We start from the raw sequence: 24,759 nt of genomic DNA on the forward strand, positions 1-24,759 counted from the left end.
AGATGAACCCCTTATGCTTTTAATATCAGCACATAAACCCCCTCGTGGTTGATGAGAGTAGCTTTCGTTAATTTTTCTGTCAAATTTAACCGCCAGTGTCAAACGTCAAAGTATTTTTTTTGCGGATGACCCCTTGTGCTTTCATTTTTGCAGATGAACCCCTTAAAGTTTGACTGAAAAACTAACGGAAGCTACCTCTCATAGACCAAAGAGGGTTATGTGCTGATATTACGAGTATATGGGGTCAAATGCAAAATCTTGTAACCACGGGGGTTTAAGTGCTATTTATACTAAAATTAATGCTAAACCTTTATGCTACTAGCTTCACAAATGACGACTTATGCTGTTTAGCGATATATGCTAAACTCGTGCTTCTAAAAGCGACTTATGCTACTTAGCGATTTTAGTTCAAACTGATGAATGCGCCCTTCTAATCCTTAATTCGTTTGCCGTTTTTCTCCAACACCATACGGCGGCGATATTAGCCGTTAAAACCCCAATCATGGCGGCGGCGTTTCCAGCCAGCGGCGTTCGCCTCCTCCACCCTCGGCCGTGGCTGCGGAACCTCAGACGAGCGGCCCGTCCGCTCTCAGTACTCGCCGCTGCCTTACCAATTCAAAATGCCGAAGAACTCACGGCGACAGCTGCACCGCCGCCTCAACCTTCCACGAGCACAAATACGGATAAGAAGACGGCGACGCCGTTTTACCCTAAGCGAGGGCAGACATTGGAGCTTGTATGTGAGAGCTTAGCTTACAAAGGCAAGGGATTGTGTAAGGTCGCCGGCACCGGCTTCATCGTCATGTGCGACCGCGCGTTGCCCGGAGAGAAGTTCGTTGGGCGCGTGACCCGTAAGAAGAATGATTACGCAGAGGTTTATTACTTTATCTACTGAAATTGTTTGTATTTTTCATTTTAATAATTCGAATATTTAGTGCAGTTAATTATTCGAGTTTTCCGTGTTTGATGAAATGATCATATTAATTTATTTCGTTAAATCAAATGTCGTACGATTGGCAGGTGAAGAAATTGAAGACGATAACTCCGCACAGGGATATCGTGGAAGCACCGTGTGAGTTTGCTTCACATTGCGGAGGCTGCAAAATGCAGGACTTGTTGTACGAAGCTCAGGTTAGGGCTAAGGAGCACCAGGTGCGGGAGTTGATTGTACACGTTGGCAAGTTTTCGGTAAAGGATTCCGAATACGATGGCATCATGAAGCCCATTGTTCCTTGTGATATTCAGTTCCATTATCGGAACAAGGTCAGTGAAAAATAGCTTCTGTGCAACATTTTTCGTATTTTGATTTATTTCTAAATGTCCAATATTTTATAGTCTTTTAATTTAATTTGAGCTGGTGAAGTGTTCTGTTACTGATTGTTAAATTTGTTGCCTATCGTGTATATTTTCAATTTCTTACTTGCTGATGATTTCGCACAAAACTTTATACTTTGGCAATTTGTTGCCATGCTATTTTAGTTCACATTCATTATTTACACTCAAAATCACGAGTTATGATTCATGAGATATTTAAGATGCACACGAATAATGGGAAAAATGGGCAAAATGAGACAAGTTACTAACTAAAGGAGATATAAGTTTAAGTTCGTTTTTCGGTTGTGTAGATGGAGTTCTCCTTTGGCACCAAGGAATGGGTACCTGCTGAACTTATGCAGCAAGAATGTGACGAAGAAACCAAAACATACGCGTTGGGATTGCATGCTCCGGGGTTTTTCGACAAGGTTTTGAATATCAACAAGTGCTTGTTACAGAGCGATTCAGCGAACAAGGTATGCTGGTTCGTATATTTTGCCATGTTGGTTGTGTTCTCTTATTGCCGTCGCTCTTCGAGTTCTAGTGTGGATGTAAATGTAGTAGAGTTGCAGTGAGCAAACCTAATATCTAATGCCATACATCCACGAGTACATTGTGTTAATAGAATTTTTTAACCCTCGTTGATTACTAGGTCCTTGCAGTTATTCAGGACTTTTGGAGGGACCCGGAATTAGGTCTTTCTCCATATGATGTGCACTCCCATCACGGATTTTTGAAGCATTTGATGCTTAGATCTGGCAGGTAGTCATCTCATTTTTCGTTTCTGATCCATTTTTGGTAGACTTTCTTTGTAACTTAGTATTTTTAGGAATGTGGAGACCGGCCAGCCTGAACTTATGGTTAATTTTGTGACTTCGTCATACAAACCGGAACTACTGAAGCCCCTCATAGAGAAAATCGAAGCTTTTCCTGACGTGGTGAGTGGTTGAATTATTCGTATAATTTTCATGCCTCACTAAGATTTACGGACAGTTTACTAAAACCACATGAATCACGTGCAAATGCATATGTCACTTACTATTACTAGTGGACGGCCTAATTTGATGTCAGTCTAACTAAATCGTGAAGGAATATTGTTAATTCTTTTGCACGTATAATCATTTTATTGCATACTGCTCCAACGTTAGGTTAAGGAGGATGCACTCGACATTTTTTTCCTTTTAAATATCTCTTACCAGCAACATAAACCCGTTGAATACCTGTTTGGATGGAGATAAGTTTTACAATTTATATACTTTTTTGCCGAAATTTAGGTAAGCATCATGAATAATGTAAATACGTCCGTGGGAAACACATCTGTCGGGGAGGTGGAGTATACACTCTTTGGTAAACCAACAATTACAGAAAGCCTCCGAGGATTAAATTTTCAAATTTCAGCCAACTCTTTCTTCCAAACGAACACACACCAGGTATGCAACAAATAGATTAAAGCAGATCGCTATTTATGCTTCTGTGTTTCTATGTGTTTGTATACTGTTAAGATACTAGTTAACACGAAGCCGGGCTTCCCGACTTGCTTGATTTTCGTTTTGAGTTGTACATTTTTCTTTTAGTAATTGAGGCCTATCTGTAAATAGTTGTACCATGCAGGCAGAGATTCTGTATAAACTAATAGAGGAAAGCTCTTTTCTGAAAGGAGACGGGTCAGAAATAGTTCTAGATCTGTTTTGTGGGACTGGGACAATCGGGTTAACACTTGCAAAAAGGTAATTTTCCCGAGCTTACTCTGTTATTCACTCCCATGATTTATTTTTAGCTAATTCTGTTTGTTTTTTCCGAATTAATTCCATATTCTTAGGGCGAAACATGTGTATGGTTTTGAGATAGTTGATCAAGCCATATCAGATGCGCGTCGTAATGCGGATATTAATGGCATATCTAATGCCACATTTGTCCAAGGGGACCTTAATAAAATCGGGGAGAATTTTGGAGAATATTTTCCGAAGCCAGATCTTGTCATCACAGGTTAATATATATAATCTTGCTAGATTCTATTTCCCTCTGCAGTTATTTTTCACGCAATGTGTGTTTTTTTTTATAACATTTAAGAATTGACGCAGATCCTAATCGGCCTGGCATGCACATGAAGTTAATCAAGTTTTTGCTGAAATTAAAAGCGGAACGAATTATCTATGTGTCCTGTAATCCAGCCACGTGTGCTCGTGACCTCGATTACCTTTGTCATGGTGTGGTAAGTTTGCATTTTCTTTTTATCTCAAAAAAAAAAGTTTGCATTTTCTTTTCGCTGAATTAAAAAAAAGAAGCTTTTAATCTATTTGATTGAGACTGAGTTTGTATATCTGAATTGTTTGATGCAGGCTGAGCAGAAAATTGAAGGATGCTACAAACTGAAAAGCATTCAACCAGTTGATATGTTTCCGCACACTCCTCACATTGAATGCGTGTGCCTGTTGGAGCTAAGTATAAGCTGATTCCATCAGCAATCCATTTCATTCCCTATCTAACTCAACTCATTACTATATCAGCGCTTTTCGGGTTTTTTTTTGACCTGGTCTGAGCACCGAACATTTGAGATCTAGTGGCGAACATGAAATGCATATTGTAATTTGCAACCATCTTGCACCATTTACATAGGTAACCTATCTCAATAAATTCGCATGGTTAAAATGAAAGTTGAATTTACACAAAACTAAAAATATTGTTTGAGGAGAAGATTTGGATTGTGGTGGGATATGGATTTCCAGGCTTTACCCTCCTTGTCGCCGTAAACTTGTTCCAGCCGTTCGGAACCTCTAATATCCAACTCCTTCAACGACGACGACACCTTTCGCAGGATGCGGTGCGGCAGCTCCGTCAATCCTGTGCATCTAAAGATAGTCAACTTCGTCAGGCAAGGCATTATTAATGAGACACCAACACAATCGTCTGCTTCTTCTTCTTCGGCAGTAATGTCCTCCCACTCCTTCCAGTTGGAACATTTGTAGAATTTCAGTTCCTTCAACTTTGGAAACCGTATGATACTACCATTGTTAGTACCACCAGATGAAGACCAAGATGAAACTTCAGTATCCATATTATCCCCAGATTTTGTTGTTGTTATCCCCAGAAATTCTCGTCCCAGAAATTGCAATCCGGGCATGCAACGGATGTCAACACTTTCCAGGAATGGTAGTTTGCCCAAAGGTGGCAACGACGACATATATTCAAAATCGCTGAGGCGAATAGATCTTAGATGGTTGAGGGGCGACACGATCCATCCTGGAAGCCGCAAGCCATAGTAGTTGCAGATTTCCAGATTCTGTAGGTTTGGATGTGGCTCAAGAACATCTATTATATCCATCCACACCCACTCCTTCATTTCTTCACCATCTTTTGTTGATATAGAAAACATTATCCTCAATTTCTGAAGGTGGATCTTTTTCCTCAACTCTGCTTCACGAGCATCCTCAACCACCGAATCATCGCCACTTAATTTGATCACCAATTTGAGGGACCCACTAAGTCGGTTTAAGTTCTTCAACAAACCAAACTTGCTACAATGTCTTCCTCCATAGAAGCCACGCAACGTGCTAAGACTAGTCAACTGGCCTAGTCCTTGAGGAAACTGCTTCAGACAATTAGTAAGTGTATTATCGAGATGTTTGAGGTTTATGAGTCTGTGGATCCCTTCGGGAAGTCGAGAGAGACTATAGCATGAAGAAATATTCAAGCTTTCCAATTCACGTAAATCGCATAGGCTCTCTGGCAACTCCTTTAGAACTCCGTTACTTTCCAAGTCCAAGTGTTTCAAGTGAATTAAATTTCCAATTTCCTGGGGAATCTCTTCTAGCTCGCAATTGTTCAACCAAAGAAATTGCAAGTTATAAAGCTTGCAAATTGTCTTAAGATCTTTGGGGGGAAATTTATTACGACCCAAGTCCAACCACCTCAAGTGAATCAACTTTTCTATTTCCTTCGGAATACTCCGCAAGTCACAACCTCTTAAATCTAACAACCTCATACTTGTGAGGCAATCGCAAAGACGTGGTTGTGATTTTCTGGACCAAGATAAGCTATGATATTCTTTGACATGGTAAACCGACAAAGGTTTACATGTTTGGCAAGTTGTTTTATTCGTCATTTCTTCTCTCATTTCGCCACCCTTCCTAAGGAATTGAGCAAAATCGTGTACTATATCATGCATCTTAACCCATTGTATATCATTTCCATAAACACCTTTCTTAAAGTACCACGGCTTTTTGAAAAAACCTATCTTAAAGTCTTGAAACAAAGAACGCATGGCTAATTTATCAAAGTACTCCATCCCTCTAAGTTTCCAGTCATCAACACTACTCCCATTGGATCCTACGTAACCTAATGCAACCCATTTCGATATTAGACTCTCCACATTAATATCAGAATCTTTAGGAAATATGGCACAATATGAGAAACACCGCTTAAGTGCCGGGGACAATTCATTGTAGCTTAAAAGCAAATGAGGAAAAAGTTCTACTTCCGCCTCCTCCAATTGCCATGTTTCACTAAGCAATACGTTCTCCCACTCTTGTAAGGTATTCTTGAAACGCAAAAGACTTCCCAAAGTCTTTGCTGCAAGTGGCAAACCCTTGCACTTTTTAGCTATGCTCATACCTACACTTTGGAATTTTACACATTCCTCCTCATCCATTCCAGAAAGAGCTACACGGCGTAATAACAACCAACAATCTTTATCGGAGAGATGTCCTAAATTGTGGATCCCATTCCTAACGGTACCCATCATTATTGCAACCCTTTGATTTCTAGTTGTCACCAAAACCTTACTACCCGCCCCACCGCATTTAAGAGAGTTTTTCAGGGGTTCCCACTTGGTATTGTCTTCTGTCCAAACATCATCCAGGACAAGAAGAAATTTTTTCCCTGAAATAGTCTCTTTTAGACTTTGTAGTAACGTTTCCAATTGGTTGGTATTCGGGGGGTTATCCAACTTTTTCACACTCGCGACAATCCCTTTCGCAATCTCAACCTCGTTAAAGGGATCCGAAACGCAAATCCAAATTCTTAACTCAAAATGTTTCTCAACTCGAGTGTCGTTATAAGCCAGTTTAGCAAGAGTTGTCTTCCCAAGTCCCCCCTCACCCACTATAGAGGTAACGTGGATGCCTAATTCCTCTCCGTTACCACCTTCACCCACGAGTTTGCTCACGATACTTTCTCTCTCCAACTCACGGCCACAAACTTCGTCTAAATCAATCAAAGAAGTAGATTGAACTCGCCACGATTCGCGAGAAGGATCTATTGGCTGAGAGGTCACAAAACCAAATCGATCCTTCTCCCTCAAGATTAGATCGAGTCGTGCTTTGACTTCTTTTATCTTTAATGCAATATCATGACGAATAACAACTTTCTTGAAACACACACACGAAGATGGGATGAAGGACCATACCTTTTTCTTAGGAGGAACAACAGCATCAGCAGCATCATGATCAGACGATTGTTCGATCTGAAATTTGAGAATGGAGTAGTTCCACTCGTCCAACACGTCGTCCATTTCGTAAGATGCGTCTTCGAGCCTCTTCAGCCAATCTTTGACGATTTTGTCCTTGCATCCTTTCTTCTCCGCATCGTCCAACACATTCCGAACCGTGTTAAGATCACGCGAAAGACTCTTAAGCTCTTTGTCAACTCCTCTTACCAAATTCACTTCGTTTTGAATCTGCTCTGCTATGAAACCTGCAAGCCGCTCCACCACGATAGAAACGATAGCCTCAGCCATGATCACTAACTTCTTCTTTTTTCGGGTGTGTTTATGGACACGGTTTTTTTTTTTTTTTTTTTTTTTTTTTTTAATATGATTGTATTGATAAATCAAATGGCTCGATCTATATATATAGACGAACTATTTCTAGTTTAAGTCAACTTCATAATTGAACGTGGAGAGCAGACAATAATTTTAGGAGCACTTGAAGAAATTCATCTCTTTGGAAAAAACAAAAAAAATAAAGTCCTCTAGTACTAGTAATTAAATCAGTGGGACGCACGTTAGTACTAATTACATTAATTAGTCTTAATGATTACATTAATTAGTCTTAATGATTACATTTTCTTTTAGGGTAAATTCCACTTCCCCATATAGTGTGACTCGATATCACTTCATCCTCTTCTAATTTCGATTGCATCGATTTGTCCTTCTGTACTTGAAAAATTATCTCAATGTGGCATTCGCCGTTAGTTTTCAGACATTTGACCTTAACACCGTTTGATCTAAGTTTGAAAACTATAAAAAAACCATACATCCTAGTTTAAATAAGTATTAAAAGAATAAAACATAAATTGTGGTTGGTGTCGTGGACTATGTTTCTCGTTGTCTTGAATTTTTTGTTATTTTATTTTGTATTTATTTATTATTTTAATAATTATTTAAACTGGGAGAGGTGACGTTTTTGTAATTTCTGAGCTTAGATCAAACTGTATTAAGGTCAAATGTCTGACAACTAACGACGAGGGCCACATTGAGATACATTTTTAAGTGCAGGGGGCAAATTAATGCAATCAAGAATTGAAGGGAGTAAAGTAAGAATACAAGAGGGAAGTGGAATTTACCATTTCTTTTATCCTTTTTCTATTAGTCTTAATGATTACATTGATTGAAATGATAAATGCATGACGACTATTAGTAAACTCGGACATTTTAGAGTATAGGCGAGTAACAAAAAAATAATTTCAGATTTTTGCCAGTTTCAATTCGAAAAATTTGGATGATTGAATAAGATTTTTCGTTAAGAAATCCGTTTTCAGATTGTGCTGAATGTTTTTTAACACGGGGTTGAAACTAATTTTTCACTTTCGATAAAGTGCTAATGGAATATATAAATAGAGTTATTGAACTTCTTATCCAATTATATATATTTATATGGACTATAAAAGTGAATTAAGTTTCTCAATTTTAAATATCAATCATGGATCGACTTGTTATAAATAAATATCACACAATGTATATTGAAATGCAAAAAAAAAAAAAAAAAAAAAAAAAAAAAAAAAAAATCTCTTCTTCAAAATATAGAAATAGGAAGAAAAATGTTCTAATTTATTGTATATAAAAAATGTACAATTTTATTATTCCGTACATTTTTTCTTATATTTGTGTTGTATTAAATTTCGAATATCATTAGCTTAAATTTTGGATGTGGTTGTAATTATCCAAACATGTAAGAAGATTCATAGTTGAGGGGTGTGGTTGTAATTATCCCAACATGAGAGGGCTTTTCGTAATTTGACCTTACCTCAGGGGTCACCGTAATTTACCCTAATAATTATTGTGTAAGATGAAAATAACTGAAATTGGAGTCTATATTCTCTACAAGAGAAATATAAGAAAACAATAGATGCTAAACCAAAAAAATGTTTACAATATTGGGAATGATAAAATAGAAGTTGAATGAACTATTGTGTTAGTGTAGAAATGAAAATGGGAGTTGAATTACAGACAATTAAAAATGCTTGAGTACAAGATGTGGATTGGGGTGGGATATTGATATGGGTTTCCAGTGTTGTCCCTTCTTGTACGCATATAATCGTTCTAGATGTGTTGAACCATAAATGTGCAACGACTCCAAAGACGATGCCTTTCGCAGGAGGCGATATGGCAGCTCAGTCAATTCCCAGCAGTTTCGAATAATCAGCTCCGTCAGGCAAGGCATTAATGTGATGGCAGTTGAATCTTCTTCTTCGGCCGTAATGTCCTCCCACTTTTTCCATTTCGAACAATTCGTAAATTGAAGTTTCTTCAACTTTGGAAACCCAATAGTGTTAGTATTTCTTCTACCCACCGTCGAAGAAGATGAAGAAGCTTCACTTATATGATCCCTTCTCGCTGCTGCTGCTGCTGGTGGTGCTGCTGCTGGTGTTGTTGTTGTTGTTGTTGTTGTTGTTGTTGTTGTTGTTGTTGTTGTTGTTGTAATTCCCAAGATTTCCCGTCCAACAAACTCCAATTGAGAATCATAAGGATATTCAAATTTGATCTCAAAGTTCTCTAGGAGGGGTAGTTGACCTAGATGCGACAATGACGATAGGTGTGTACATTCAGAGAGGGTAATAGATATGAGTTGGTTGATGGGCGAGGCAATCCACCATGGAAGTCGATGCTCACCGGACAGGGTAAGATCCAGAATCTGTAGGTTTGGATGTGGCTTCAAAGCATCTATTAAAATCACGTGTCCAGAAAAAAATATTCGAAGTTCTTGAATGTGCTTCTTTTTTCCCAGCTCTGCTTCACGAATAGCGTCAAGGTGCTCTTCCTTGATATCCCCATCTTCTAATTGATTACCAAACTTGGTCCTCAATTCCAGACACCCGCTAAGTCGGTTTAAATTTTTCAACAATCCCAACTCGTTCCAGTGTAGCTCGTCAAAAACAACGCGACTCAACGTATCAAGGCAGGTTAACTGGCCTAGTCCTTGAGGATATTGCAGGAGAGACCCAGTACCAGAATTATAGAGGTGTTTGAGGTTGACGAGTCTGTGTATCCCTTGGGGAAGTTTGGAAAGATTCTCACACCCATCGACATTCAAAGTTTCTAACTCGCACAAATTGCATAGTCTCTCCAGTAACTCTTTAAGAAGATTGTTATAGCTCAAGTCCAAGTGTATCAAGTGAACCAAATTCCCAATTTTAGAGGAAATCTCTTCTAGCCGGCACATGTCCAACCAAAGAAATTGCAAGTTATAAAGCTTACAAACGGTCTTCACATCTTGGTCGTGAAAATTATTACGACCCAAGTTTAACCATCTCAGGTGAATCAACTTTTTTATTTGTTTCGGAATACCTCTCAAACCACATTTCCTTAGACTTAACAACCTCACACGTGCGAGGCACTCACAAAGATGTGGATTTGGAAGTTCTTTGTAGTTAAATAAGCTACGGTATTCTTGAACTTGAGAAACTATCAAAATGTTACAAGCTTGGCAGGCTGTTTTCTTCATTCCTGCTGCTCCTACCCTACCATTCTTCCTAAGGAATAGAGCAAAATCATGCAATATATCGTGCATCTTAAACGATTCCGTCTTATCACCACAACTCTTAAAGTCTTGAAATAGAGAGAGCATCGCTAACTTATCAAAGTTCTCTCTCCCTCTAACTTTCCAGTCACCGCCATTACTCCCGCGTGATTCTAGGTAACCCATTGCCATCCATTTGGTTACTACACTCTCCACATCAATTTTGGTATCTTTAGGAAAGACAGCATAATATGAGAAACAACGCTTAAGTGCCGGGACAGTTCGTTGTAACTTATAAGCAAATGGGAGAAGATGTCAATTTCTACTTTCTCTAATTCCCATATTTCACTATTCATTACATTCTCCCATTCTTTCAAGGTATTCTTAGAAAGCAAAAGACTTCCCAAAGTCTTTGCTGCAAGTGGCAATCCCTTGCACTTCTTAGCAATATTATTACCTATGTTATGAAATATTTTACATTCCTCCTCGTTCTTTCCAGAAAAGGCTATCCGACTTAATAACAACCAACACTCATCGTCTGACAGACTTCCTAAATGGTGGATCTCATTCTTAACACTACCTATCATTACAACAACACTTTGATTTCTGGTTGTCACCAAAATCTTACTACCCACCCCGTCACGTTGTTTGAGAGAGTTTTTCAGAGGTTCCCACTTAGTATTATCTTCTATCCAAACATCATCCAGGACAAGAAGAAACTTCTTTCCAGAAATTAACTCTTTTAGACAACGTAATAGCATATCTAATTGGTTTGTATTTGGTTTACTTCCCCCTACTCTCAAAATAATTTCATTCGCTATTCCAACCTCATCAAAAGAACGTGAAACACATATCCAAATTCTTAGTTGAAAGCATTTTTTTACTCGACTATCGTTATAAGTTAGTTTAGCAAGAGTTGTCTTTCCAATACCCCCCGGGCCCACTATGGAGAGGACACATACGTCTAATTTGTCTCTGCTACCACCTACACTCATAAGTTTGTCTACCAGGTTTTCATTTTCAGACTCGCGGCCGCAAACTTTCGCTAAGTCAATCAAAGAAGTAGTTTGACTTAGCCGTGGTTCGCGAGAGGCATGAATAGGGTAAGAGGCCACAAAATCGAACCGATCTCTCTCCAAGAAAATCAGATCGAGTCGTTTTTTCACTTCTTCTATTTTCAAGGCGAAATCGTGAGGAATAATAGCAAAGTTGTTGAAAAATAGAATTGGAGACGGGATGAAGGACCCTACCTTCTTTTGCTGAAGTTTGACAATGGAAATGTTCCATTCGTCCAACACGTCGTCCATTTCGTAAGACGCGTCTTCTAGCTTCCTCAACCAATCTTTGACGCTCTTGTCCTTGAATTCTCTCCTCTCTGCATCGTCCAACGTGTTTCCTAGTCTTTTGAGCTCGCCGGAAAGATTTTGAATATCGCTCTCAACGCCTCTCACCAAATACACTCTATTTCGAATTTGCTTCGCTATGAGATCCGTAAGCCGCGCAGCCACTCCGGAAACGATAACATCCACCATGATCGCTTACACTACTTACTTATTATGTATAAATACTTACGTACGTGTTTGTGCTCTCCTCTTTCGGATAAAATTTCTCTCGATATAAATAGACGAACTATTAACTACTCTAGTTTAATCCCAAATGCATAAACTATTCATTAAAAATATATGGCTGCTAACCACTTGTTTCCCCATTGTTATCAATTTATGAAGGGGAACAGGTTCGAATATATATATAAACAATTTCAACTTTCGGGCTCCAACTACCGCTCTTGGTAGAAAACGCGTTTTGACCATTTCTTTTCTTCTAGATAACGGTAAGGGGCCATTTGTTCGAACTTTCAATTTGTCCAACAAATAATTGAATGAACTACCTACTCTGGATAATCAAAGTATTCGTTAACAAAATCAACGTAATAATGGTTGTATAAACGGGAACAGTTATCAATCCCATTCTCTAAAAAAAAACGACTTTGAAAAATTCTTCGATGGAGCTGAATCGTCTCTACGCCTAAAACATATTTGAAAGTATTAGAAATTTTGGCGAATCAAGAAAAGAAACAAATTATATTGAATCAATTAAATATGATAGCTCATAAACAAATTTGATGATTCCGTATTTCGTTGTTTGGCTTAAACAAAAAAAAAATGTAAAAGAAAAAAAATTAGTTCACATTAATCATTAGTGATGAAAAATCAAGGAGTAAACTGCAAAAACTACCCCTGTGTTATCTTAAACTAGCAAAAAACCCCCCTGTGTTAATTAAACTAGCAAAAACCCCCCCCATGAAATTTTTTAAGGAGCACACTCAACCCATAACCCATTTGAGTGTTGACCTGCTGTGTAAATACAGTAATACCCTTGGGGATTTTTTCAGTTATTAAATTATATTATTTTTTAGCTATTAAAAAATAGAAATGAGATTAATAGTTTCTAATTAATTTCTTAGTTTTTTTTAATTTTGTTTTTTACTATGATATAATTTCTGCATATTTCAAATTATTTTAAATTTGCTTCTTGAATTGGCTGAAAAGACAATTAAATTATTATACTTATTAAAAAAGACAACTAAATTATGTAAAAAAAAAAATTAATTATACATTTCTTTATCTTGTAATTATTTTTAAATATCCATACTTAATTTGATTTCTAAATTTTTTAATAACATGTCAGTTTAAAATGTTTACCAGATTTTATTAGTATTTCAATTTCTAAACAATCAAAATAAAAAAAAAAAATTAAAAATCAGAAAAAGAAACAAAAAATGAGAATGCTGGAATAACTTGGCCGCTCCATCTCCGACAACACCACCACCGTCTTCCCACTTGGAAATTGAATCCCAAAATACAATAAACCAAAAATTTTAATCTCCTTCTTTAACCAGATCCAGAAAAAGAAAAAAGAAAAAAGGGAAAGATTTGAGCTTCTGCAAAACTCAGCAACAACCCAAAAAAAATTCCACAAAAATCCGTCGAATATCAACGCAGATTCCTCCTAAAGTTATGTATGCAAAGAGATTTGACATGGGGCGGATAATTAAAGGCTCGAATGTCAGCTTGTAATCGGGGTTGTAGACTCGGCTCGAATTCGCGCCGCCGCCGCCGCCGCCGTAGAGGAGCTTCCAAATCATCGTGAAGAAGAAGATTAGTTGCTCCGAAGTCCTTACTGATTTTGATCCCCCAATCTCCAGAAGCTCCTCCGGTTGTCTGGCCACTTGTGCTCGAGTGTGTACTTCAAGCGGCGGCGGTGCTCGGAGAGCAACAAGGCGAAGCAGCCCATGGTGGAGGATGTGTTGCGGTGGTGGGAGGCGGCTGGACGGGGTGTTAGGAAGATGGAATTAGGGCTTGTGTAGAATTTTTGAGAAATTCATTAAAATACATACTCATACATTTTTTGGGGCAATTTTGTCATTTCAGGTTGAAAAATTCATTACCACCTGCGAGTTGGGCGCGTGTGTCACACGGAAGTGCACTAGGGGGGTTTATGCCATTGACTAAATTTCACAGGGGGGTTTTTGCTAGTTTAATTAACAGGGGGTTTTTTACCATTTCAAGATAACACAGGGGTACTTTTTGCAGTTTACTCAAAAATCAAGGTCAGAGTAGTTACAACATATTTAAAAAAACAATATTAAGCGACTTTTAGCAAATGAAAATTGCTATAATCTTGACTGAAGATAATTAAGCATATACTTCTAATTAATGATTGTTCATACTTGGAGATTATTAGCTAATTTTCCTGATGTGAAAGTTCAACGAGAAACTCCAAGGGGAGTTGGATGCTACACCAGGCGATTGATAATCGTAAATCTGGTTAAATAATCATTCACTAAGTACACATACTTATAGGTGTGCGTGATTATGTCTATAGTTAACAATCACCCGGGGCACATAACCCTGTTAAAATATTAATTAGAGGTATAATAATTGATCTGATGGCATACCGTCGAGCTGATGAGGAAACCCCAATTACACATAATCGTGTGGGAAAAAAATTTGAGGTGCATACTTCATTTTGGTCGAAATTTTGGAGTAGAATTAATCCATATTATTGATCAAAATGAAATTAAAAACGGAAAACAAATTATGGAATTTTAATTTACATTTCTGGAGCATAATCTATTTTAGAGGTTGCTGGCGGGAGTTGAGTATAGGGCCAGGGGCTATGGCGGTATGGCCCCCAAACATTACTCAAACTCATGTTATTTTATATAAGATTAATATCAAATAGGCAAAATGATAAGGGTATTTAATTAAAAAATGGACATTTACCTTTTTAGCCTTTCAAATATTTTCAACTCATTCAAACTTATTTGCAAAAAAAGAAAATCATTTTATATATACCAAAATTATCTCAATTCCTTGAAACTCAATTCAACTCCAGTTTCATGATTTACACTCCAATTTAGTCCAATTTCACCAATTAACCAATTTCATGATTTACACTCCGGCGTTGACTTTTTTTTTCTGAATTTTTTTTTTCCGATAGGTCAACCGCCGTTCACCGCGAGGTCTCTGGCGTTGACTTTTTTTTTTCTTAAAAAATATCTTAATTAATATTACTGTCTTGGCTGCTAAATTACTATCTTCAGCAGTCATTTAACTGCCAGGAAGAGTAAATTATCTGCTAATTGACTTTTTTTTTTTTTTTTTTTTTTCGTAAAAACATTATTTTAATTAATATTATTGTCTTGGCTGCTAAATTATTGTCTCCAACAGTAATTTAACTATTTGTAGCAGTAATTTAACTATATGAGACAATAATTTTACTGTATTTATTAATTTTATCGTCTTGGCCTGCAATTTTGTTGTCTTCGGCCGTAATATTAGTGTCTCCGACCATAATAGTATTGCCTCATGCAATGATATTACTGTTTGGGACAGTAATATTACTTAAGTAAAATTCATAATACCATTCGAAAAAGTAATATTCATAATATTACTGTCCCAAACAGTAATATTACTGTATGAGACATTAATTTAGTAGGCAAGACAGTAATATTAATTAAACTAATTTTTTCTAAGAAAAAAAAATCAAAAAAAAGGTCAACGCCGGAGACCGGACGAAAAAAAAAATTCAGAAAAAAAATGTTTTCAAAAAAAATTAAAAGGCAACACCGGAATCTGGCCGGAAAAAAAAATCAGAAAAAAAAATTATTTCATGAAAAAAAATTATTTTTTCAAAAAATTATTAAAATAGGGGTTAATGTGATATATTTGTTTAAATCCAGGGTCAATGTGTAATATTGAGGAAGTTAGAGTATAATGAATGGAATTGATAAAAAAATATATTATGGATGGTATTTTAGACTAAAGACATGGAGATGGTTTTATTTGAAAGACTATTTTTTATGTGGATCAATGTGCATTTAAGTCTCTTGTCATGTCCCTCTTTGCCATTTGCCCTTCTATATAAGGATTTAAAAGAAATCGTGTATTACCAACCCTTTATAAAAAAAATTAATTAATGCAATCGAGTCCCAGACCTTAAATCCTGGCTCCCCTAATGGTTGTAAACAAATAATTAGCCATAGTCTTCGTCTTTTCTCATTTACTAGTCTTGCCAATTTTGATCTTCGACTTTGGAATTACCCTTTCCTTTCTATTTTTGAAATTCTAATTATAATATTTTCTTTTTAAGAATTAACTTTTTACTTTCGAAAAGTTCAAATTTGGACAAAATGTTGAATTTCTGATTTTCACCTCTAGTCAAGATCGACAAGAATTACTAGCATATATAGTTATTAAAGCTACAGTAATGGAAATAATTCATACTGTAGTACCAAAAAAAAGAAAAAAATGAAAAAAAGAAAAATGAAAATGATAACTCAAGAATTACACAAAACTAATCATAGGACGAGCCTAAGGTCTGCATTGTGGCGTGAAATTGATTTCCTGGCTTTTATTAGCTGTTCGGAACCTCTAATTTCAACGAAACCAACGACACCTTTTCGTAGAAGGCGTTGTGGTAGCTCCGTCAATCCATTGCATTCGTCGATAGTCAAAACAGCCAGATAAGGCATCAACTTGACAGCAACAGAATATTCTTCTTCTTCTTCTTCCAACTTGCTCCCATCTGTTTGTACCTGTTTCGACTATCAACTTGAGGGACCCGCTAAGTCGGTTTAAATTCTAATACATTCCACGACCAGAACGGAATTCTTTCAATGTGACGAGGGCGCTCGTTAGCTGTGCTAGCTAGTCATTCGTGATATTGCACCAGGCAAGTAGTATTCCTATTATAGAGGTGTTTGAGGTTTACGAGCGTGTGGATCCCTCGGGGAAGTCGAACAAGACTCTTGCATGAAGTGATATTCAAGCTTTCTAACTCGCGCAAATTGCACAGGCTCTCCGGCAACACTTCTAAAGAATTATTATAGCCCAAGTTCAGGGTTTTCAAGTGAATCAAATTCCCAATTTCATCTGAAATCTCTAGTAGCTTGCACATTTCGACATTCAGATATTGCAAGTTATACATCTTACAAATGGCCTCCAGGTCATCCAAATACAAATTATTATCGCCCAAATCCAAGTGTATCAAGTGAACCAAATTCCCGATTTCCCACGGAATCTCTTCTAGCCCGCATGCGTCCACCCAAAGAAATTGCAAGTTGTAAAGCTTGCAAATAGTCTTGAGATCTTGGTTCGGAATTTCATTACAACCCAAGTCCAACCACCTCAAGTGAATCAACTTTTCTATTTCTTTCGGGATACCTTCCAAGCTACATTTTCTTAACTTCAGCAACCTCAAACTAGTGAGGCGATCACAAAGATGCGGATCAGGTGCATAGTAGTGAAATAAGCTACGGTATTGTTCGACTCTGGAAACTAACAAAGGGTTACAAGTTTGGCAAGTTGTTTTCTTAGTTCTTGATCCGACATTCTTCTTAAGGAATTGAGCAAAATCATGTACTATATCATGCATCTTAAAAGTTATCATCTGTTCATCTAAGCCACCTTCCCTAAAGTCTTGAAATAGAGAACGCATTGCTAATTTATTAAAGTACTCTCTTCCTCTAAGTTTCCAGTCACCGTGCGATCCAAGGTAACCTAGTGCCATCCATTTTGTTATCAGAATGCTCAAAGTAATTTCGGTATCTTTAGGAAAAACGGCACAGTATGAGAAGCAACGCTTAAGTGTTGGGGACAATTCGTTGTAACTCAAAAGCAAATGGGGGAAGAGGTCAACTTCTACTTCCTCCAATTCCCATATTTCACTATTCAAAACGCTCTCCCACTCTTCCAAACTATTCTTAAAACGCAAAAGACTTCCCAACGTCTTTGCCGCAAGTGGCAATCCCTTGCACTTTTTGGCTATCTCCTTACCTATATTCTCGAATTTTTCATGTTCCTCCTTATTCTTTCTAGAAAGTGCTATCCGACCTAATAACAACCAACAATGTTCGTGGGAGAGATGTCCTAATTGGTGGATGTCATTCTTAACCGTACCCATCACTATTGCGACCTTTTCATTTCTAGTTGTCACCAAAATTTTACTACCAACACCACCACATTTGAGACAATTTCTCAGGGATTCCCACTTGGTATCGTCTTCTGTCCATACATCATCCAGGACAAGAAGAAACTTCTTCCCTGAAATTGTATCTTTTAGACATTGTAGTACCATTTCCAATTGGTTGGTATTTGGTTTACTCCCTCCCGCTCTCTCAATAATTTCATTGGCAATTACAACCTCATCGAAAGTCTCTGAAACACATATCCAAATTTTTAACTGAAAAAACATGTTTACTCGACTATCGTTATAAGCTAGTTTCGCAAGAGTTGTCTTCCCAATCCCGCCCGCACCCACTACAGAGACAACATGGATACCTAATTCTTTTCCACTACCACCTTCAACCAAAAGTTTGCTCACCAGATTTTCTCTCTCTAATTCCCGACCACAGATTTCCTCTAAATCGACCAAAGACGTAGACTGAACTCGCCATGGTTCACGAAATTGATCAATAGGTTGAGAGATCACAAAACCATATCGATCTTTCTCCGCCAAGATTAGATCTAGTCGTGCTTTGACTTCTTTTATTTTCAAGGCAATATCATGGCGAATAAAAACACTCTTGAAACACATACACGAAGTTGGGATGAAGGACCATACCTTTTTCTTAGGAGGAACAAAATCATCAGATTGTTCGATCTGAAATTTGAGAATGGAGTAGTTCCACTCGTCCAACACGTCGTCCATTTCGTAAGACGTGTTTTCGAGCCTCGTCAGCCAATCTTTGACGCTTTTGTCCTTGCACCCTTTCTTCTCTGCATCTTCCAACACATTTTTAACAGTGTTCAACTCCTCGGAAAGACTCTCAACCTCTTTTTCAACACCGCGCACCAAATTCACATGGCTTCGAATCTGCTCTTGCATGAGAGCTGCAAGCCGATTCAGCACAACGGAAATGATAGCATCCGCCATGATCGATATCCCTAACGAGTTTTCTTATGGAGTGTGTAAATGTGTGTTTATGGAATGGTTTCTAGATATAAATAGACCAACTAATTTTCTAGTTTAATTCAATCAAGCTGATTTTTATACTTCAAGTCAATTTAATATTTGAACGTGGTGGACATATAGTAGTTTTAAGAGCTCTATGAAAGAAATGCCTTAGATACAAGTAATTAGATAAGTGAGACGCACGTAAGTACAATTATCAAAAAACATTTGTTAGTTCTGTATAGGCAAAATTACAAATTGGTCCTTTAACTTAGGAATGTTTCCAGTTTTAGCCCCTGCCAAATAAATAAATAATTCAGTTGACTCCCTAAAATTTAAAAAGGTTCTATTTTTGGTGCCGTTGGTGTCGACGATGAATTTGGAAGACTCGGCCCTGTACGTCTCTTGTATACGAATTTATAGTTGTAAAAAAGAAATAATACAAAAAAATATAATATTTGAAAATGAGCGGGACGTACGTATTATATTAATTTGAAAAAAATAATTCATTTTTTAAATAAATAAATAACATAGGGGAATTTTGTGCAAGTTTTCCGTAACACAGGGGGTTTAAGCAGTTTACCATTAAATTGATATATTATTTACTAACCTAAGAGCTCGTATGGCTGGTAAGATAAATTATGATTAACTAAACAATTAGGTGTTACATCTGGTTAAGTCCAATAACATTTCAAACCGACACGCACTTATATAAAAGGTCTTTCCATTAATATAAAAAGAAGTTGTTAGATTTCAAACAAATTAAATCAAAATGGAAGTGAAATTACAGCAGTAAGTTAAGTTGTGGATTGTGGTGGGATATGGATTTCCAGGCTCGACCCTCCTTGTTCCCATAAACTTGTTCCAGCTGTAAGGAACCAAAAATATCCAACACCTTTAACGACGACGCCGCCTTTCGCAGGAGGCGATGTGGCAGCTCCGCCAAACCTTTGCAGTTTACGATAGTCAACTCCGCCAGACAAGGCATAAACGTGACACCACCGGAATATTCTTCTTCTTCGTCTTCAGGCGTAATGTCCTCCCACTCCTTCCACTTAGAGCAGTTGTAGAATTTCAGTGCATGCAGCTTGGGAAACCCATTCGCACAAGTCTTCGACGAAGATTCTTCTTTATTAAGAATACCTGCTGCTGTTGTTGTTGTTGTTGTTGTTGTTGTTGTTGTTGTTCCAAGGAATTCTCGTTCGTGGGAAACACATCCGTCGGGGAGGTGGAGTATACACTCTTTGGTAAACCAACTATTACAGAGAGCCTTCGAGGATTAAAGTTCCAAATTTCAGCCAACTCTTTCTTCCAGACTAACACACATCAGACTAACACACACCAGGTATGCAACAAGTAGATTATAGCTAAAACACATCACTATTTTTGCTTCTATATTTCTATGTATCGTATACTGTTAAGATACTAGGTAACTGAAGCCGAGCTTCCCGACTTGCTTGATTTTCGTTTTTAGTTTTTTCGGGAAAATTACAGTTTATGTTCCTAAACTTTACCACTAAAACGATTTATGTCCTCAAACATTTCAATCCACGAAATATGTCCTCAAACTTGCCACTTTTGATCACTTTATGTTTTGCCGTTAACGCCAGCAGCTAACTTCGACGAAAATACCACGCGTGGCTCACGTGACGTCTATGTGGCCGTTAAATGTGACGTGGAATAATATATTGAATATTAAATGTTGACGTGGCACAAGAATATACTAATTTCCTCTAACTCACTCTCCCAAATCCCAAATCCCAAATCACGTTTCATTCCCATACACCCTAATTTTCCCACACTTCACAATTTCAATCACCTGAACCCATTCCCAAATTTTCAATCCAATCTGCATTCTTGCTCGAACCCATACTAAAATCGAAGTCATAAACCCATAAAAAATCCAAACATTTTCACATTTGAAGAGTTTTTCCCTTCTCAAAGAACAGCAGATTCACGTGCAAACACATGCCTGCAATCGAGAGGAAGAATGTAAACGCGACTCCTCTTCTGGTTCTGAAAAAGATTTTAGAGGAAGCTTTAATTCTTCTCCCAACTCCGTCTCTAGAATGTTGGGGTCGTGTGATTCTTCGCCTGCTGATGCTTGTGCCCCTTGTGGTCTCGATGAAGCGAGCACAAGGCTGGTGAAGATGGCACAAATTCTACCCAACTCAGCAGATTCAGAACTTGCCCAGAAGGTGTTCGACAAAATGTCTGAACCAATTCCATAAAAAAAAAAACATGCAGCACCTGTCAAAGCTGCATAAAAAAAAAATTCGCCAAGAATAGAGTGCCCAAGAACGGATTCCAGCTCCCCGACTTCCCCAACGAAGTGGAAGAAGACATGATATTTCAGTCCGAAGATGAAAGTGAAATCGAGGAAACATTCGGCATTTGTTTATTGGGCTATTTTGCTGGCAAAACACCACGAAAAATGGCCATGGATTCGCAGACGATTCTGCTATTTTCGAATTTCACCTCAATTGAAGGATTCGAAATGGGGTTTTAGGGATTGGATTTACGGGTTCATTGGGGATATGGAGAATTAGGGATTTTAGAATAGAAATAGGGGAGGAGAATGACGTGTCGCTCCACATCACGTTTCGTAGACCAAGTAGGCACTGGGTGTTGTACAGCTCGACATTTAACGGCCACATAGACGTCGCGTGAGCCATGCGTGCTATTTCCATCGAAGTTAGCTGCCGACGTTAACGGCGGAACATAAAGTGATCAAAAGTGACAAGTTTGAGGACATATTTCGTAGATTGAAATGTTTGAGAACATAAATCGTTTTAGTGGTAAAGTTTAGGGACATAAACCGTAAATTTCCCTACATTTTTCTTTTAGTAATCGAGGCCTATCTGTAAATAGTTGTACCATGCAGGCAGAGATTCTGTATAAACTAATAGAGGAAAGCTCTTTTCTGAAAGGAGACGGATCAGAAATAGTTCTAGATCTCTTTTGTGGGACTGGGACTATCGGGTTATCACTTGCAAAAAGGTAATTTTCTCGAGCTTACTCTATTATTCACTCCCATGGTTTGTTAATTCGTTTTAGCTAATTCTGTTTTTATTTTTTTCGAATTAATTCCATATTCTTAGGGCGAAACATGTGTATGGTTTTGAGATAGTCGATCAAGCCATATCAGATGCGCGTCGTAACGCAGATATTAATGGCATATCCAATGCCACATTTGTCCAAGGGGACCTCAACAAAATCGGGGAGAATTTTGGAGAATATTTCCCCAAGCCAGATCTTGTCATTACAGGTTAACAATATATATAATCTTGCTAGATCCTATTTTCCTCTGCAGTTTTTTTATGCGCAATGTGTGTGTTTTTTCACTCTTAAGCAAAAAATATATCTCCACCAAAAATATATACTCATTATCAACGAATTATACAAAATTAAGCAAACGCTGATTTGCGACACCTTAGCGAGGCCTTCTTCACTCTTAACACAACCACCACGCCACCATCATCCCCAACAGAACCACCAGCGGAGGTGCTATGCTATCGCCGCAACTGCACTCCACCACTCTCATTCTCTCATAAAACAAAGATCAAGAAAATCGCCCCAACTAAACTCAGACCACGCCCTGAAATGAAGGAGGAAATCTTTGTCCATTGAAGCCCAAAACCAAAAAACCGCAACACATGTGAAACCCTAGCGCCGCCCTGGGAAATTCAGCACCGCCAGGCGACGAGAATGGAAAATAGAAGCTCGCAATGGAATATGAAGAGCCTTGGGATTTAAACGTAAAATTAGAGGAGGAGGAGGAGAAGAAGATAGAGAGAGGAGATGAAAGGGGGAGAGAGAGAGAATAGAGAACTCTGTTGATAAAAATTGGCGAAATAAGATGAGGAAGAAGGTGGATAGGAGAGAGAAATAATTGCACATTTAAATGGGAAGTTTGTCCACATCAACATTATGTTACACTCATAGGGGTACATAAGTAATTAAACGTTTACCTTAACGGTGTTAAGTTTCTAACATTTGACCAAAAAAAAGAGGGGCTGAATTGTCATAGTTCAGGAGTGCAAACTGTACTTTCTCCTAAAAAATATTGTTCCAAAATCCCAGGCGGGAATTCTACTGAAATCGGGAATTTCGTTCCAATTTTTCAACCCCTAATCGTATCATTTGATGAATCTATTATTTTTGTTTATATTAAAGTTGAATCATCGTAGAGATCTATCCATTGCAATTTCTAGTTCTAGAATTCCAGGACGGAGTTACAAACTGAAAAGCTTTCAAACAGTAGATATGTGCCTGATGGGGCTAATTACGTCATTCCACCACCAATACATCATTTTCAGCCTCACAGTCTAACTCTACTCGTTAGGTTTAGCAAAATTATAAATTGGTCCTGTAACTTAGCGGTGTTTACAATTTTAGCCCCTGCCAAAATAAATAAATTATTCAATTGACTCCTTAAACTTTATAAAGTGGTTCGATTTTGGTGTCTTCGTTCTTGATCCCACATTCTTTCTTACTAATTGGGCAAAATCGTGTAATATATCCTCCATCTTGAATGATTCTATTTGTTGACCATCCGATCTAGAACCTCTCGCAGAGTCTTGAAATAGAGTCAAAGCTCGACTTCTACTTCCTCCAACTTCCATATTTCACTATTCAATACGCTCTAAGCTCCCACTCTTCCACTGTATTCTTGAAACGCAAAAGACTTCCAATGTCTTTGCCGCAAGTGGCAACCCCTTGCACTTATTAGCTATATGCTTCCCTATGTCCCGGAACTTTTCACGTTCCTCCTTATCCTTCCCATGAAGGGCTATCCGACCTAATAGTAACCCACACTCTTCGTGGGAGAGATGTCCTAAGTTAAGGATCTCATTCTTAAAGGTTCCCATCGGTATTGCAACCCTTTCGTTTCTAGTTGTCACCAAGATTTTACTACCCGCTCCACTACGTTTGAGAGAATTTTTCAGGGGTTCCCATTTAGTATCGTCTTCTTTCCAAACATCATCAAGGACAATGAGATTTTTTTTCCCTGAAATAGACTCTCTTAGATCAAGCCGTGTTTTCACTTCTTTGATTTTCAAGGCAATATCGCGGCGCGTAGCAACTTTCTTGAAACATAAACACGAGGAAGGGATGCAGGAGCGTACCTTGTACTTTAATTTGCCGGAACACCATTAGCATTATTGGATTGTTCGATCTCAAATTTGAGAATGGCCATGTTCCATTCATCCAACACGTATGTCGGCCATTTCGTAAATCGTGCAAACTTAAGGGGTGAAAACTGTAATTTTCCCAAACATTTACTATGGTAAACAGTTGCAGCTTCCAGGTTTCAAATACCATTTCTTGGTATAAAAACGTGTTGACTTCTTCTTGGGGCAGTTAGTTGGAATCTTCTCCAACAAATAGTTGACTATAAATAGATTTAAAATATCAATCAAAGTAAATCATTATTACATAATTAGATCAAAGTCAACTTCATAAAACAATAAAAATAACTTAATTATTGGACGTGGAAAATGCAGTAGCATAATTTCCTTTTTTTCCTTTTTTAATAGTCAAAGAATACGTCAACCAGGTTTAAAAATTAAAGCCCGCATGGGTGTAGCTCAACTGGTTCTGGAGGTGGTAAGTTGGTGCAAGGTCCTAGGATCGAATCCTGGCAGCCGCAGTGTGGGAATTTCAACTCCAATGAGGGTTGGTTCCTTGTGGGCACCAGGTCCGGGTCCGCTACCTTAACGGGCCGTTGAGTTACCATGATTTACATTCCTCCATCAATCCTCGTCGGGCCAAGGGATGGGGGCCCTGGGGGCGAGGGATTTCGCCTTTTGGTGCAAGGTTTAAAAATTAAAAATCTCATAATTCATATCCTAAATTTTCTCGATTTTGAAACATTAAATTTTTTTTTTTTTTGAATGATTAAAATTCCGATTTTCAACTTTTCCAGATTTTTGGGTTGATTTATAATCGTAAATTTGTTATGTATTTTATATAATAGATGACTGAAGAAAATTACGATTTGGGAACAATTTCCGAAATCCCCGTCTCCGAT

General features: G+C 37.8%; 4 protein-coding genes across 5 annotated transcripts; 1 reads left to right on the forward strand and 3 right to left on the reverse strand.

Annotated features, from left to right (window-relative positions):
- Positions 1–340: 340 nt before the first annotated feature.
- Positions 341–22,592, forward strand: LOC105975883 (RNA methyltransferase family protein). 2 transcript variants are annotated; one of them, XM_013001123.2, is made up of 10 exons: positions 341–874; positions 1,021–1,263; positions 1,626–1,790; positions 1,967–2,076; positions 2,144–2,252; positions 2,589–2,744; positions 2,926–3,041; positions 3,134–3,300; positions 3,396–3,526; positions 3,654–3,909. In XM_013001123.2, the coding sequence occupies exons 1-10, from the start codon at positions 503–505 to the stop codon at positions 3,765–3,767; spliced, it is 1,683 nt and encodes a 560-aa protein (XP_012856577.2). In that variant the 5' UTR covers positions 341–502; the 3' UTR covers positions 3,768–3,909. The 2 variants fall into 2 exon arrangements, with proteins under 2 accessions (XP_012856577.2, XP_088679245.1); XM_088823119.1 differs by lacking the exons at positions 2,926–3,041; positions 3,134–3,300; positions 3,396–3,526; positions 3,654–3,909 and adding exons at positions 21,610–21,725; positions 21,827–22,592 and having other exon boundaries at positions 363–874.
- Positions 3,968–7,125, reverse strand: LOC105975444 (disease resistance protein RGA2). The gene has a single exon (XM_013000644.2). The coding sequence runs from the start codon at positions 7,046–7,048 to the stop codon at positions 3,986–3,988; it is 3,063 nt and encodes a 1,020-aa protein (XP_012856098.2). The 5' UTR covers positions 7,049–7,125; the 3' UTR covers positions 3,968–3,985.
- Positions 8,605–11,904, reverse strand: LOC105975442 (putative disease resistance protein RGA3). Its single transcript, XM_088823118.1, is given in 2 exon segments — positions 8,605–10,546; positions 10,549–11,904. Coding segments are annotated over 2 exon segments (3,036 nt in total). The 5' UTR covers positions 11,801–11,904; the 3' UTR covers positions 8,605–8,762.
- On the reverse strand, positions 16,361–18,726 carry LOC105975844 (putative disease resistance protein RGA3). Its single transcript, XM_013001082.2, has one exon. The coding sequence runs from the start codon at positions 18,705–18,707 to the stop codon at positions 16,485–16,487; it is 2,223 nt and encodes a 740-aa protein (XP_012856536.2). The 5' UTR covers positions 18,708–18,726; the 3' UTR covers positions 16,361–16,484.
- Positions 22,593–24,759: the final 2,167 nt, after the last annotated feature.

This window comes from Erythranthe guttata, chromosome 9, assembly GCF_056151865.1.
Source record: "Erythranthe guttata isolate IM_541 chromosome 9, IM_541, whole genome shotgun sequence".
Lineage (NCBI taxonomy): Eukaryota > Viridiplantae > Streptophyta > Magnoliopsida > Lamiales > Phrymaceae > Erythranthe > Erythranthe guttata.